The sequence below is a fragment of the Prosopis cineraria genome, unplaced genomic scaffold, assembly GCF_029017545.1.
Source record: "Prosopis cineraria cultivar Desert tree isolate PC_DT_omini unplaced genomic scaffold, ASM2901754v1 PC3, whole genome shotgun sequence".
NCBI classification, from domain to species: Eukaryota; Viridiplantae; Streptophyta; class Magnoliopsida; order Fabales; family Fabaceae; genus Prosopis; species Prosopis cineraria.
In genome coordinates this window covers 47,494,459-47,511,193 of record NW_026555334.1, presented here as the reverse complement: position 1 = coordinate 47,511,193, position 16,735 = coordinate 47,494,459, and the positions used below count along the sequence as shown (strand labels likewise).

The 16,735-nt window shown below is 32.7% G+C and overlaps 1 protein-coding gene and 1 long non-coding RNA gene across 2 annotated transcripts; one reads left to right on the top strand and one right to left on the bottom strand.

Moving 5' to 3' along the window:
* Nucleotides 1-1,967: 1,967 nt before the first annotated feature.
* On the bottom strand, nucleotides 1,968-3,409 carry LOC129305092 (uncharacterized). Its single transcript, XR_008591867.1, has 3 exons — nucleotides 3,354-3,409; nucleotides 2,656-2,724; nucleotides 1,968-2,202 (listed from the first exon to the last, which is right to left on the bottom strand). It is a non-coding gene; the product is annotated as an uncharacterized LOC129305092 (long non-coding RNA).
* Nucleotides 3,410-11,935: 8,526 nt separating this feature from the next.
* Nucleotides 11,936-15,143, top strand: LOC129307171 (GDP-mannose 3,5-epimerase 2-like). The gene is made up of 7 exons (XM_054948054.1): nucleotides 11,936-12,095; nucleotides 12,735-13,145; nucleotides 13,262-13,355; nucleotides 13,450-13,579; nucleotides 13,702-13,834; nucleotides 14,177-14,384; nucleotides 14,701-15,143. The coding sequence occupies exons 2-7, from the start codon at nucleotides 12,736-12,738 to the stop codon at nucleotides 14,863-14,865; spliced, it is 1,140 nt and encodes a 379-aa protein (XP_054804029.1). The 5' UTR covers nucleotides 11,936-12,095; nucleotide 12,735; the 3' UTR covers nucleotides 14,866-15,143.
* Nucleotides 15,144-16,735: the final 1,592 nt, after the last annotated feature.

Below are 16,735 nucleotides of genomic sequence, written 5' to 3'. Positions count from 1 at the left end.
CCGTCGTCCAGGCAAATGCTCACATCTGCGGTGACGCAATGGCTGTCGATTGGATCACCGACCTTCAAGGCGATCCGGTCCTGCCGTCAGGCTCGGCGGTGTCTGCCACCCTCTTGAAACTGAAGTTAAGAGAGATTTTGGATGTTGTCAGAGGAATTAAAGGTAAATTTGGATAAATTAGTCAGCTCACTTGCGGGGAAAATTTCTCGCTGGAGAGAGTCGAGCGAATTAAAGGCCCTGGATTCAAATGATGAGTTTGTGAAGTATCAGAAGGATGGCATGATGGTCAAGTTTTGAAGCTTGATGGTGAGAGGGGAAGATGAGAAGAGATTGGCAGGTTGAAGTTCATCACGTGTTTCCTGACATGCTGTGCTTGGATTTCATGCTATCCAACATCCATCGCCGGAGCATATATAAGAATATTCTTCTGTAGGATGGATCTAGGTTGACTGATATTGCAGGGACGTAATTCTTTGCTCTGGGTTCCATTTGTAATGAGAGATAGAGGTAGATGAGAAGAAGGGAGATTTCTGGTAATTAGAATCTTTGCTTGGGATCTTAGTATGATTTTCCTTTAAAAAAAAAAAACACACGTAAAAATAAAATGATATCAATTTTTCTTTACATTACAAATAAAATGATTGAAAATTAGGTTTTTCCTTAATTATTATTTTGAGGGTTATAAGTAAAAACAGGAAGATTCATTTGGTATGGATTATTTAGCTAGGTCATTGACTTCCTTCAGTCCTGCAAACATTTTTCCATTATTTAATCCATGGGATGCCGCTATGCCATGCAGCTGTTTCCAAAATTATACTCTCACATCGAAAATAGTTTCTCATACATTTATTTCGAGGGTAATTCTAGGTTTTTAAAAGTTATTTATCCCATTCAATTTTTTCATTTCTATTCTATTGGATATCTCTTCACAAAACGTTGCTTTTCTTGTTTTGTGTGTTGCTTATTCGTATATCAATTTTTTTAATAAATTTCTTTTTTTAATAAACCAAAAAAAATTATTTTTTTTAAAAATTATTTTTTCCATTTAATTCCTTTTTTACTTGTATTTTCATCCTATTAAGGTTCTTTTATCCAAACCAAGCAATGCCTTAACTTTCCCTTAAATTCAATCTCATAATACTTGCTATCTCGACTAGTTTTAATAACCTCATTATGAATTTGATAAGGAAAATAAAAGATAAGGAACATAGAAGTTTGTAATTACAATTTAGACCCTTGAAATAGTAAAATTCAACTTAAAGACCATGGTCTTTAATTATAATAAAAAAAATTTGCCAAAAAATATCATCACTAGTAATAGCGGATGGTTGATCGTGAATATGAAATGAAAAACTGAATTAGACTGAGCAGTTCCTTTAGTGAATTAGTGAACTGGCCTCCTTTTCTATCCACATTTTCTATTGAACCATTTTAGAAGTGACCCGCCCAATCCTAGGTTAACCTAAAATAACTTGGGTGGATGGGTTAGTTGGATTAATTTTTGCCTAAAATACCCTCAAAACGATGTAGTTTTGTGGGTTTTTAAAGGAGGGAAAAAAGCAAAAGCATGAATGCCTGTATCTAAAGCTTGGAGTTCAATCTTTACCTCTTTAGATCCCTAACCTTGTCGTCAACCTTGAATCTCCATCTCTTCTTGCTATCAGCCTAACTGTAACACACCAAAAATTTTTTTTTTTTAATAATTTAACTCAACCATAGTTGGGTTACAGCCACCCAACACATTTTTATATCAATAATTTCAATATAAAATATTTTATAATTAACATTTCAGATAAATTTTTACCTCCCACATGCCATTAGGCTAAATCACATTTGTCCATCCTTATACTCCCAACAAGTAAACTAAATCACATTTATCCATCCTTATACTCCCAACAAGTAAAATAAGCAATTTAGTCAATTTTCAACACAAGCCAGTTATTTAGCCTTATAATCATGCCATTTTAACCGATTCAAAGTAAACCAAATATTAAAATTACAGTCATCCAAATTGTACCAAAAATAGAAATAGTTTGAAAGACATGATTACATTTATATATTCATATAATTGACAATAAACAAAAAGCCCTAATATTGGCAATATAACACATTATAAATCATAAATTAAATACCCAAAAGAGACAGTGGATCTATACCACTAAGCCTCTGGGACTCCTCCATGTGTCACTCGTGGCTCTTCTCCTGAAAATTGTTAACCACATAATGAGACTCAAAAGTCCCAGTAACCAAAGCCAATTTATGATAGTGTATACAAACAGTTAAGTGTGTGCTTACTAAGTGAGAATTAAAAATAATATAATTCCAACAAATATAAGAAATATTACAATACACACAAACAACCATCCTTATATCCCTCCATTAACCTCGAGCCGTAGCCCTCACTCGGTACTAAATTACCCGGCCAAAGGTAGATTAGCTCGAGTCCTTACAAACCACCTATTGAGCTCCAATAGGGGCGTACCACGTGGCACATAAATATAACAACAATAACAAGTCTCCAAACACCTCCCACAATAATCAAATAAATTCATAATAATATTGCACAATTATATAATATTACAAAATTTATAATTTTCTCAATAATCACCCAATTAACATGAAGTAACACAAATCACAAATTAAAAGCATGGTTACCTTGTGGCTTTTTCAATAAATTATTCCTTAAAATTTCTCTCTCACCACAATCTTCACCAGTAATACAATCTACAAATAACATATTATTTATAAATATTAGTTTCAATTTTTGAAACTAATAAAATAATTCTAATAATAGAATTAAAAATATAACATAATTCCTAATCTCAATCTTAATACAAATCTAGAGTCAATACTATTAAGTATAATTTTTAACTCCTCTTTTAATTATCAATAAACATTAATAATCTAAAAATCAACTTCTAAACTAATTTCTATTATCAAAATTTTCTTTTTATTTCATAAATTCGTACCTAAAATACTCAAAAATTAAAAATTAAGTCTCTAGCTTAGAATCATAATCCTATAGCAATAATAATTCATTTCTCATTCCAAATAATCATCTAAACCTCAATAAATCAACATATATTTTTAGATCTAGTTTAGAATTTGATCCATAAGCCACAGATTCAAAGATCATCAATAAATTTATACTCTAGAATATTTATTATACTACTGACAACCTCAAAAATCATATTTATTCAACATAAATTCATCCCTCTTTCAGATCTTAAATTTTCTACCACTACAAACTCAGAAACAAAAGAAAAAGGATGACTGAGAAAAAATTTTAGAACACTTACTTAGTCTTGAAAAGCTTAAAATCACATCCTAAATATCCTATTAAAAACTCTTACCTTAAAACCCTGCACCGGTGAATTTGGCTCACAGATGCTCTCTCTGCCGAAGCTCACGCACGAAAGAAGGAATGAAGAAATGAAGGAACAGGTGAGTTTTTATAAAAATTCAGTGGGTCCCACATTTTTTTTAAATTATTTTCTCTCTCTTCTTTCTTTCTTCTTCTTTTTTTATTATTATTATATTTTACTGTTGAGGCGGCAGCTGCGTTCACGTTTTCTTCCTTTCTTTCTTGTTTTTACACCTTTTTTTTATTATAATAATAATTTAATAATATTATTATTTTTTAATTATTTTTTTTTTAAAATTATTTTTTTTAATTTCTATTAACCCAAATTAACTATTAAAATTTATATTGGGATGTTACACTAACTGAAGTTGAATACCTCAGTGTTGAGTTGCTTCTCCTTATTGAGCTTTTTTATTGTCGAGCTTCTTTGCCATTGAGCTGCTTCTTGTTTCTGTTTCTCTCTTCCTTTTTTACTCAATTCAAAATGTGGAAGATGAAGTCAATTTTACTTTTCCAAAAATATAGCATTGATAACTGTGAGAGCCTTCTGTGATTGACTTCTTGTATTGCCAGTAGATGCACACCTCTTACTTTTCTTAAGACTTGCACTATTTCTTTATTTTTTTAATTTTAATATTCCTAATACCCAATCCTACCTTTCCTTAACTTTATGATTGTATTTTGGTAACTATATATGTTTTTTCTTGTCTTTTAATTCGTTGGATTTTTTTATTTATTTCATTAATATTTTGAACATCAATGTCTTTTATTTGAATATTTTTTCATGGTTAAATAAATATATTTTTATATATTTTAATTAAATTTTGTTATTTTAATCATGATTGGTTTGACTTAGGTCTAACTCCCAATTGAATCACTGAGACATTAACCTTTAAATCACTATTTAGACTAATTTAATAATTAATTCAATTTTTAATACCTTGACCATCGGTCACCCATCTTTGCAACCATCTGGTCACTAGAGTCTGACAACAAGATACAGACACCTTTTTTACTCGCCAAACAACTTCTCATCTATATATATATATATATATAAAGTAACGATTTGCACTGTGTACATAGTCATAAATAACATTGTAATAGGGCCTAACAAAACTTTTAATATTATCTAGATACACAAAAGATTGGCAAAATTTACTAAAAGTAAAGTTATATTGTATCACAACTCACCAAGAATATGTTGTCCATTGAACAAAATATAAAAATCACATTCTTTTTTTTAATAACAAAAAGTCACGTTTTATTGAGAAATAAATTTTTATATAAACATAAGATGCTTTCGGAATTTAATTCACCAAAACTTTTTTTATAATTTTTTTTGTCAATGTGCATATCTATGTAATGTCTAGAGACTAATAAACGAGGGAGAAAAAGAAATGAATCAATCAAAATAACAAAAGTATTCTAGGTAAGCTGCTCTTTACACACAGCTCCAAACAATAAACTCTATTTATCAGCTCTATGATCAATACCCAGCTTCATTTACAGTAACGGCTACACGCCATCAACACACAGCTCAAGGGGAGGTTTAATTAATGAAAATTATACTGCCAGACTTCCATGTGTCTTTCACAAGCCGCTCATCATTGCATTCTTCTGCTTAATTGTTCAATCACCCTAACTCTCAATCTCTCTAACGTGCATGCATTAAGTGCTCTTCTGCTTCTGAGCAACTAGTGAGTCATGCATTCTTTTATTTATCTTCTTCTAATTGTCTCTCTTTGAAGCTTGATCCCTCAATCTCTCATTCTCTCAACTGTTCCATCTTTAGAAACCTCAGTTGTTCAATTGCCTAAACTCTTAATCTCTCAGGTGGTGCATGCATCGAGTGTTCTTTAGCTTCTGAGGTAAAATTCCAATGTCTTTCATGACACTTTCCCTCCTGAATTTTCCCAGCTCAAGAATATTCAAGTTCTTGACATGTATAACAATAACATGAGTGGATCGCTTTTGTGTATGGTGACTCAAATGCCAAATCTCCGGCACTTGCATGTCGGCGGGAACTTCTTTTCGGGTCAGATCCTGTCGGAGTACTGATGTTAGGATCATTTGGAATACTTGGTTGTTTCCAGTAACGAGCTGAATGGCACTATACCGCCGGAGATCAAAAACTTGACCAACCTCCGAGAACTTTATATTGGATACTTTAACACTTACACACGCGGCATACCGCCTGATATTGGAAACTTGTCGCAACTCGTCAGATTTGATACTGCAAACTACAGATTGATTGGTGAGATACCATCGAAACTTGGGAAACTTCAAAACCTCGATACTTTGTTTCTTCAAGTGAATGGACTTTCAGGTTCTCTGATGCCAGAGCTTGAGAACTTAAAGTGCTTAAAATCCATAGACTTGTCCAATAACATGCTTACAGGGTAAATACTTTCCATAACTCATAAGGTATTTTCTTTATTTTCTTATGAGGTATCCTATTTTGTAAAAAACATGCAGACAAAATAGTTTCACCCCACAAGTTATCAGGTGCAGAAGAACTCACAAACAAAGCATTCATTATTTCTTTTAATATTCTATTTTTTCCTTTTGTGACACCATTGGACTCAGTCATCTCTCATTTGTAGTAGTTTCCTACAACGAACTTTTATTTGCCAGCATTCTTACCAGTGTACTTTGTCACTAAAGACTCCCATATCTTACAAGCTTTCTTTTAGACATAGTAGACATCGAACAAATTATTAAATAAAGTGTTAATGATAGTGTGTCGGCATACCTTGTTTGCATAAGTCCATACAACTCTTTGGGCATGGAGGCTTGGATTGAGCAACAGTAGCAGCCACACCATGCATGTTAAGAATGGTGAAGACTCGCTCCTGCTAGCATTTGAAGTTCTTGCCGTCAAAGACTTTTATTTTTGATATGTTTAGGAACGGTCTTGGCAGGGGAACGACAACAACGACAGGGACGTACTAATCACCAATCGAACCATTGGATACATCTTCGGGTATGACATTCTTAGCACTGTTAGTCGCCATTCGGTTGGGTAGTTCTTAAGATTATTGGTGGCACCGGTAGTGTAGACAAGAATGATGAATGACAAGCTACTTGAGTCGTGCCTGGAAGGACACTGTCCTTAAGAATTATTCCGACACACTGAGATGATGGACCGAAAGTTCTCCAGAATTAAACAAGCACTTCCTGCAGAGCAAGGAACCAGAATAGCAGAAACTAGAAACGAACTCAGATGAACATGAGAGCATGAGGCAAAGGGAGGAGAGAATTACCCCGAAAACTCAAGAGGCTGGTCGAGTTTATCTGTCCACACTCATGGCTATATATAGTCTGAAGATGGAGACATGAATGTTGGCTCATAATCACCGAATTAATGCTTCAGTTACACACGTATAAAACACCATTAATCTAGAGACGTTAGCAAACAAAAACGTTTAAAACATTAATTCACAAAATCAATTTTCAGAAGTGGTTTAATGCCCAAAAAACTACCAAGGCTTCATGTTCAAATTCAAAATAGCAAAATTAGAGGTTTTTAGGTGAGCTAAAAATAATTATTTATTTAATTATTTTTGTAAAAATAATCCGGTAAAAGAAACCCAGTACCTCTTGAACTTGCCTCATGCGCAAGGGGGACAAATTGGCTGATTTCAACTGCGATTGCCTTATGTTGACCTGTCTCATATGCATGAGGTCACTTTTCCTCCAAGCTCATTCTGCTAACCTACTTTATTCCTTAGTACATGTATATATTAGGAGAGTCCTTTATTTAGTCCACATGGAACTTTTGACACACGCACACTTTTGACACACACAACACCATGAAGGTAGGAAAAGCCACCCTAATAAAGAGCTTGTTTGGTTTTCATTTTTTTAAAAAAATATTTTTGAAAAATAAATGATCTAGATAAGTATTTTAAATTTAATTGTTTTTCAAATTATTCTTTTTTTTTCTTTTAAAAATAGTTGTTTGTTTTTAAAAAACAAAAAAATATATCTTAAATTTTTTTCATTTTATTTGTCTAATTTTCAAAGTGCATTACATTTGATTATTGAATGTTATAAATATCTTGATCAATCTTTGTCACGAGCTATCATCATTAATTACCAACAACCACTACCAATCAATTTTTTAATTCTAGAACTATTTTTAAATTAATAAAATTGAACATATTTTTTTATTTTGTTTTAAAAATAATTTTAAAAATTGTATTTGCAAAACGATTTTTAAAAATAAAAAATAGGAACATGACAAAACAAGCAATTTGCAACTGGGAAGGTTCCACGTTGCCGCGTCCCCTTCTAATCCTCCTGTCAACGCTTACAATTGGTGAGTTTTAACTAGATTAAGTTGAGTGCTTCTCCCTTCTTGAATTATATATTTAACATTTTTAGGATTAACGAAAATTTTAAACCTTAAATTATTATATAAAAAGCATCATGAATTTTAAACTTTCAAAATGTGTAAAAACTTCTTTCCACTTCTAAATTTTGAGTGCTTGCAATCTTGACGTTAAGTTAAAGAAAACGGTCATTATTTTTAACGATCAGGATAACCACCACGTCAACGTACAACTGGCCCCCACAACTATAAAAAATGATGACATTTTCTCTAATTTAATGGTAATATTTTTGTGTTTAAAATTTAAAAGTTGATAAAAGTTTTTGTATATTTTAAGAAGTTAGAATTCACAATACTATTAGCATGATAATTTATAATAGGATACTCATTAATATATATATTTTTTATCATTATTCACATAACTACTGAATGTTCTGTATTTACTTGTATTTGAGAATTAGTTTGCGAGCAAATGAATGCTTGATGATAACTGCAGTTGGATAAAGTGAAGAACAGCAACTGGGTCGGGCTGGGCGGGTGGGCAAAAAGAGGCTTCACAATTTCGAGTGGAACAACAGTAAACAGGAAGGTCACTCTCGTACTGGGCAAACGGGTTGCGGGCCAGCCCGCGCGGGATGACAGTTTTATGGGTTGGGTTGGGCCAGCCCACCAGATAAAACAGGCTGAAAAATCCAACCCAACTCATTTTCTAGAGGGCTAGTCAACCCGCGGGCTAGCCCGCAAAAAATTATCAAATTTTTTTAATAATTTAAAATTTATACAATATAAATATATATATTTATTTCATATTTTAAAGTAAATTAGAAATTAAAAAACTTGTAAATAAATAAAATAAATATAGAATTCAACCAAGCAAATTCATTTTGCTAGATTTTTATTATTAATCATTTTCTCACCTAAGTGTGCTATCTTTGTCACTAATAAAGAAAATTTGAATATAAATTCAAATTATTTTTCTTAGTAAATTCATATTTATAATTTCAATCAATAGAATTTATGAGATTAATAAATAATATATATTCAAAACATTTTTATAAAACTATTAAATCATCTTCATAAACTATAATAAAAATTTTATTTGCAAATTGTAAAAAGGATTTACACTATATTTCAAATGTAAAAAACATATTTAAAAGTTATAAATTATATATTTAAGAGATATTATCATTGTTGTAGATTTATAAAAAAATATAATGTAATTAAAAAATAAAAAATTATTTTTTTTAAAAATATTGTTAGCCCGCGGGTCAGCCTGTTTTAACCCGTTATTTTTGCGGGTTGGGCTAACCCAACCCATTTTAAAAAACAGGTCAATTTCTTCAATCCAACTTGTTAAATTATACGAGTTAAATGAGCTAGCATGTAGGTTCAACTCGTTTTGCTGACTCTAGGCCACTCACACCAAATCTGATGAAATGATGAGACGGATGACGGGGAAAGGCATATCAGCGAAGAATGATTGAGCGTCGCCGGCGTCTTATTAGCTTAAAAAATGGCTACGGCTCATCCAATCAACCATCCAAGTCATGTCTTGGTTACAATTAAGTCCAAAAGATTATATCAACGGCCATTAGTTCTCCAGTAACTTTTTTTTTAAATAAAAATAGAAATCTTAATAAAAGATAGTTACATTTAAAATTTAAATATTTTATTTATAATTAACTAAATCAATATTTTAGTAAGTATTTTATGAAAGATTGTTGAAAATTTAATTATTATTAATTCAATTTTGTTTTGGACTCAACTTCTGATCTTGTGTCGGCTTCCTCGTTCCTTCCTGGCACTAAGCTGCTGGCCGCTCTTAATTCAGTGAAAGCAAACGCATCATCATTATAAAATAATTAATGATTAATGATTAATGATTAATTAAAAGCGTGAAAGTTGACCCTTGACAATCCCGCTTTTGGTAGTTAACCCCACGCAACAGCATAGCCAACCGGGCGGGGAAGGGCCCCAGAGGACAGAGTAATTCAAACATTTTGACAATTGGAATCCAGTGGGCCAGCGCAGCCTCCAAACCAAAGCAGTTTCCTCGTCATTTCCATTCACTTCAGCCTCCTTGCCTTCTTCCATGTGTTTCCCTTTTTTTTCCCTAATAACAAAAATAAATAAATAAATAAATAAATCGAATGAGTTGGGCCTCAAAGTTTCACGAAAATCAAGACAGTACTTTGGATTTTAAAAAACACCTATAAAATTACTTACAAATCACCAACTAATAAAATTACCACATTAATGATAGGATTTGCCGTGATCTTATAAGTTAAGTTTATACTAATTGAACCAATTTTTATTGGTTCATGTGTTCTTCTTTGTTTTTCAATAATAATTTCCATATAGCAAAATTGATATTTAATTTTACCTAATCCGAGCTCTACGTGAAAACGTTAGGAGAGGGAAGTAAAACTTCTCAAAACTGAAAAGTAGGCTGCTTACTTCCATTAGATCCAAAAACATAAAAAATAAATTCCCAATAAGTTTTAGAGCATTTTGATTTCCAACTTCTATTGTCACTGTCATTATCACCTTTAAAATTAATCTTAAGCGATAGTTACTGTTGGCAGTCATTATCAATTCCCATCAATTATCACATTGACTATTGTCATTGACCACGGTTATTAATTGTTGCCGTTTGCCACGATCATTGGTCACCATTGCAAATCATCACTAATTGTTACCATCAACTGCCACCAGCTAACCATAGTTGAAAATTGCCAACTAAGCACCATCAACTATTATTATCAACTATCATCATTAATTGTTATCACTAATAATTGTTGCCATGAGTCATTTCTATTTACAATCTTAATTATCAATGTAAGTCTTAATTCAATGCCAATTGCCATTCTTAGCTATCATCAACCATATTGGCTGACAATCACCGTTAGCCCTGACTGATTAGAGCAATAGACCACCATTATTAACTATTTCTAGCCATCATTTTCGATCAAGTTTTTGTTATCTTTGAGACTGTTTTCAAATTAATATGATTTAACAATTTTTTATTTCATTTTACTTAAAAAACATTTTTAAAAAGTGTTTTGCGAGATATAGTTTGTGGAATAAAAAATGACAACAAAATCAAATAAGACATTGATACTAAACTTCTCATAAATGCTTGAAAAGTATATCCTCAAACAAAACTTTATAAAATTTTCAAATATTTCATGTTAATGTCATTAGAATCTCTTCATAACTGAATCTTTAAATCTAAACCGAGCGTATAATGTCTTCAATACAAAAAAATTGTATTTATTTTAATTTTTTTTAGAACAACTAATACTTTACCTCGAACTTCATGAGAAATTATTTTTTTAGAAAGTCCTCTAGAGATTAGAGTTAACTTTCTAAAATAAAAATGGTTGAAGGGTGACTCCAATTTCCCCACCATGTTTCTTAGGATTTGCATTTAGTGCCATCCTGGCCTTCCATTTTAGTTGAAATTGATCTTTACCATTCATTTAAATTATTTTTAAATATGTTAATATTATATTCATTAATATAAAAATATAAAAAAATTAAAATTTTAATAAATATGTTCATTAGTAGTACAAATTTAATCTAGCAATCTAATTTAATATTAATTTTTTTTATAATTTTATAATTTGATTAACCACTATGGACAGTTCAAATATGATTTAAATTGAAATAAACGATTGGGACCAATTCGAATTGAAATAAAGAGTGAGGGTGGCTCCAAACTTGATGAGCGCAGGCTATATCTTTTTTCTATTGTACAAGAAAACAAGTTAAAACATTTTCTACCAAGTGAATGACCAAAATATCTGATTAAACGGATTCAATTAAAGCAATTGCAATTATATTATAATAAATATATAAAATGTTTTTTTTTTCAGAGAAAGATGAAGGGAGAATTTTTTTTTTTTTGGTTTTAACTTAAATTTATAAATTACATCATTAAACTGTTCTTATAATTTTTTTATTTATTCTCTATTAAATATTGGCAAGAAAGAGAACATCTCTATTTAATAGAAAAAATTGATAATTTGATAGGTTAAAACCTGATAAGTAAGTTCAACGTCCTTCTTGTTGGCAAAATAATTCAACGTCCTTGTTTGTTTATCATCATCATCATTATTTTAGGAGGCATATTGCAACGTGTTTTTTTCTTTTTTATTTTTTTCAGAGAGAGAGAAATCTGTGATCACATTACTTTTTCACATGCGCTCGCCCTCCCCCTCTATAGCTCTGTCCCACTCGGAGCCAATTATTATGGAGTAACAAAAAAGATAATGGGAGGCTTTCCTCTCTCGCTCTGCCTCTCCGCTCTATATATGGCGTGGACACTCATGGCTTTCGATTCATCTTCTCCTTCATCCCGCCTCTCATCCGAATCCCCGATTTTGCTTTTTCCAGGTATGCGGCATAATTCGTTTTCTGCTTCACCTCTTAATCTGTTTCTTTTCCCCCCGCGTATTGTTCTGATTTTTGAGCTATCCTTTGCAGTCCCTGACATGACATCATTCTTCTAATTTAGGGCTCGACTGTTCGTCGGTTTCTCTTCGCTCTCATAGAGTCATAGTGTCTCTTTCGTGCCTCGATATAGATCTTCTCCATTCTGTTTCATACCATCCCTCCTTCCCTTTTTTCTCTCTGGCAACTTTATTCCTCATTATGCCTGATATGCTAATCTTCTGCAGCCAAGCAATATGGAACCACGGGTCTTTAAGTTTTTAACTTTTCCTTTTCGTTGCGGGAACTGATTTCAATACAAATCTGGCGGGCGCATTTCGTTTCTGGGAAAACTTCGACACCTAAAAATAGTTAACCGTTTAAATGTTTCTGCCTTATACTATTGCATTCTATTATTATCATCTTTCATGAGGCCATTTGTTGCATGTCTCTCCCTTTGTAGTGCTGTATTTAAAGTTCTTTTTCCCTTTTTCCCTCTTGATAAAAAGTTCAAATTCTGCTTCTCAATATCATCGTACAAGCCCTTGATTTTAAGCTAATTGTCAACAAATTCCGCATATCTGACCTATTCAAGCGCTGCAGAATGGGAAGTACTGAAAGAACTAAGTATGGTGAATTCACCTATGAGAATCTTGAGAGAGAACCTTACTGGCCATCAGAAAATCTTCGAATTTCCATCACCGGAGCTGGTGGTTTTATTGCCTCCCACATAGCAAGGCGCTTGAAGACTGAGGGGCATTATATTATTGCTTCTGACTGGAAGAAAAATGAGCATATGACTGAAGACATGTTCTGCCACGAATTCCATCTTGTTGATCTGAGGGTTATGGATAACTGTCTCAAGGTGACTGAGGGAGTTGACCATGTTTTCAACCTTGCTGCTGATATGGGTGGGATGGGCTTTATCCAATCCAACCATTCTGTCATCATGTACAACAACACAATGATTAGTTTCAACATGCTTGAGGCTGCCAGGATTAACAAAGTTAAGAGGTTAGCCGTCCTGGATATTGACACCTGAATTTATCAATTTGGACTAATCACTGAATAAAAAGTTTGTCGAGGTGTTAACTTTAATTCATGGTTCACATGAACCATTTTTACCCCAGGTTTTTTTATGCCTCTAGTGCTTGTATCTACCCTGAATTTAAACAGTTGGAAACTAATGTGAGCTTGAAGGAGTCTGATGCTTGGCCAGCTGAGGTCTGTTGGTGATATTTCAATTTTCAGTTGTGATGATTCTTCTGTTGCATATGAAGGTTGCTCTTAATATTTTTAATTGATTTGTTGGGTTTAGCCGCAAGATGCATATGGGCTAGAGAAGCTTGCAACGGAGGAATTATGCAAGCACTATAACAAGGATTTTGGAATTGAGTGTCGCGTTGGCAGGTTCCACAACATTTATGGTCCCTTCGGGACATGGAAGGGTATGTCATAACTGAATGGCATGTCTTGCGCCTTGGTCTCATTCATGGATATTTTGCTGGGCGTGTTTGATTTTGTAAACTTATGGTGTTTGAATTTGTTTCTTTGTTTCTATGCCATACAGGTGGAAGGGAGAAGGCTCCTGCTGCCTTTTGTCGTAAGGCAATCACTTCCACAGATAAATTTGAGATGTGGGGGGATGGACATCAAACGCGATCTTTCACTTTCATAGATGAGTGCGTGGAAGGTGTACTTAGGTAAATTCCCTGCTGATTAATCCTTATCTGCATATCCATCTACCTATTGTTGTGTGTGTGTAATCCATAACAGCATATCAATTTTTTCAAAAGAAACATGACTAGCAAGTTTCAAAATTGGAGCATTTGGAAAGAAACTTGATGCGATTAGCTCAGTCAACAGCTATTGAAATGAGGGACACAGGAGAATTTTCTACCTTTTCAAAACTGAGGATTTTGAATTGATTAATTAAGGACAGGATAGCTGGTAGATAGTTTTTGTCAAGCATATTTCAATGCACTTCATATGTTTTTTTCCGCTCAGCTCTTCTTTTTTTTTCCACTTGGGAATTTGGAATTTAGATTGACAAAATCAGATTTTCGCGAGCCCGTGAACATTGGAAGTGATGAGATGGTCAGCATGAATGAGATGGCTGAGATTGTTCTTAGCTTTGAGAGCAAGAAAACTCCTATACATCACATTCCCGGGCCAGAAGGTGTTCGTGGCCGTAACTCAGACAACACGCTGATTAAAGAGAAACTTGGATGGGCTCCGACTATGAAGTTGAAGGTGGCTTTCCAATTCAATTATTTTCCTATATTCTTTTTTGGGCGGGGGTAAATAATCATATGTCACATCAAGGATTCTCTGTTCGCTTAAGTGCAGTTCTTTCTGCCAAATTTGAACCTTAATCTTTTCCAAGGAAGATGGTAATATAATGAAATTGAAATGAGATTTGTGGACTTGATATTTTTAATCTCAATAGCTAGCTGACCCGATCCTATGTAAATTCGCCTAACACCAACCCCCCCTTTTTCTTCCTCATTTAAACTGACAAGTACCAATTGAATTCTGCGCACTCACAGTATCTTAAATCTGATGGCAGGATGGGCTGAGAATTACATACTTCTGGATCAAGGAACAGATTGAGAAAGAGAAGGCTCTAGGTACTGATATATCAGTTTATGGGTCATCCAAAGTGGTGCAGACCCAAGCCCCAGTTCAACTAGGCTCGCTCCGGGCAGCAGATGGCAAAGAGGAAAGTAGTTAATGGGTGGCTGTAGCAGTAGTCTCCCAAGTGTGTTGGGCGGGGCGGGGAGCGGGCTCCTGTATTGCTATGTCATAGAGTTCTGTGGTTTAGGTTTATTAGCAATTTGTTTTGCTGTCCGTGTATGTGTAGATGGGAAGTTGAATATTTGTTTTGTATTTTATGATTGGTTAAGCCAGTGTACTGCTTAAGGTGTTTCTACTGTGCTGGAAGCTACAAGATACTTGTGGCTCAGATGTAAGTTGTGTTGGTGAAATAAGAATAGTAAGATTGCCTTTTTACCTTGTGAATAAATCTGTTGGGGGCCTTCGATGAGGTGGTGGCTGGTGCGGTTGCGATAGCGGGGCTATATATGTATATTTATTTATTTTTTAAAAAAGAAACATTTACTGATATTTTATAATTATATGCGATCTGCGGGAGATATTGTCTCGAGTAGATGGAAACATAATTAGTCTTAGAGAATATGCTGTGGTGTCTGCTTAGCCAGCCTTCTCGTTTATGTTGCTTTTTGAAAGCTGAGCCTGTGGATGCGTGAGGAACAGTACAATCCGAAGACAACGGGTTAACGTGGGGTGTGGTGGGTCCCAGGGAAACCTTGTTTGTGGTATGGAGTTGAGCAGACCCTCCGCTTCTTACTTAGCCTTTCAAATCCTTCCTGGCTTTGCACATTGCAACACCGGCACCAATCACTGGGAAGCTTTGTCGTGTTTTGAAATCACATGGATTGCTTCCTCCGTTGGGCCATGCCATCTTAAAACTGCAATTAATTAATTAAACATTAAAATATATAAAATCTTTCTAAATTTTAATACAATTACATATAATTTCTTACCTCTAAAAATTTAAAATTAACCTCTTCATTTTTTTTTTCAAAACTCTCTATTATTAATTATATTATTTTTTTCATGAAGAATAAAATGTCATTCAACTAAAAAATATTATATCATACAACTATTTATAATAAATTTTTTATATTTTTAAATAGTTGAGATATTGATAATAATAAAAATATTATTATCACTATATAAAATTTTAAATATGTATATTTATATTAGTTTTATCCCTTTTTTTTGTTATCAATGGTGCATAATTTTATTATTGTAAAAGATAAATTTTTATTTATTTTTCATATTAGATTAATGTAATACACATAGTTAAAATATTTAAAATTTTATACAATGATAATAATTTTTTTTTGTTATCAATAGCTCAACTATTCAAAAAATATAAAAAAATTTATTATAAATAATTATACAATATAATATTTTTATTTAATAACATTTTTTAGTTGAATGATATTTTAACACTTATAAAAAAAATAACATAATTAATAATAAAAGGTTTTAAAAAATAAAATAAAAATTAAGGGGGTTAATTTTAAGCTTTTAAAAATAAGAGAGTTATATATAATTATTTTAAAGTTCAGGAGGTTTTTTATATTTTAGTCTTAATTAAAAATAAAACCCATGCTTTAGAAATCACTCCCCTTGTTCTTTTCACCCGTGAGACCTAGTCAGTCGGCTCGTTTGTGTCTTCAATGTATGAGCACAATTTCCGTACATATTCTTTTTTCTCAACTACCCATATAATTAGATATTTTAAATGTAACTTGTGCTGATAATTCTCTGATGTAGCTTATTAACAAGAGGAATATTTTAAGAAAATCAGCACACGTTTTTTTATAAATAACCAGCTCACCTAATTTCTTTTAATCTATATAAATTGACTGACTAACTCCTACACGTAAGATTAGAGGAAATATAATTTTAGGTTGGTCGAAATGATAAGAAATTATAATTTTTAAGAATAAATGCATTCAATTTCCCATAGTTCAGCGGAAACGAACAAACTTAATTATTGAAATCCAGAT

Excerpts from the sequence above, each read along its gene's own strand:
- LOC129307171 (XM_054948054.1), top strand. The coding sequence starts at position 12,736 with ATGGGAAGTACTGAAAGAACTAAGTATGGTGAATTCACCTATGAGAAT. Across the intron at positions 13,580-13,701 it reads TCCCTTCGGGACATGGAAGG|GTGGAAGGGAGAAGGCTCCT; the intron begins GTATGTCATAAC and ends TATGCCATACAG. Across the intron at positions 14,385-14,700 it reads CTCCGACTATGAAGTTGAAG|GATGGGCTGAGAATTACATA; the intron begins GTGGCTTTCCAA and ends ATCTGATGGCAG.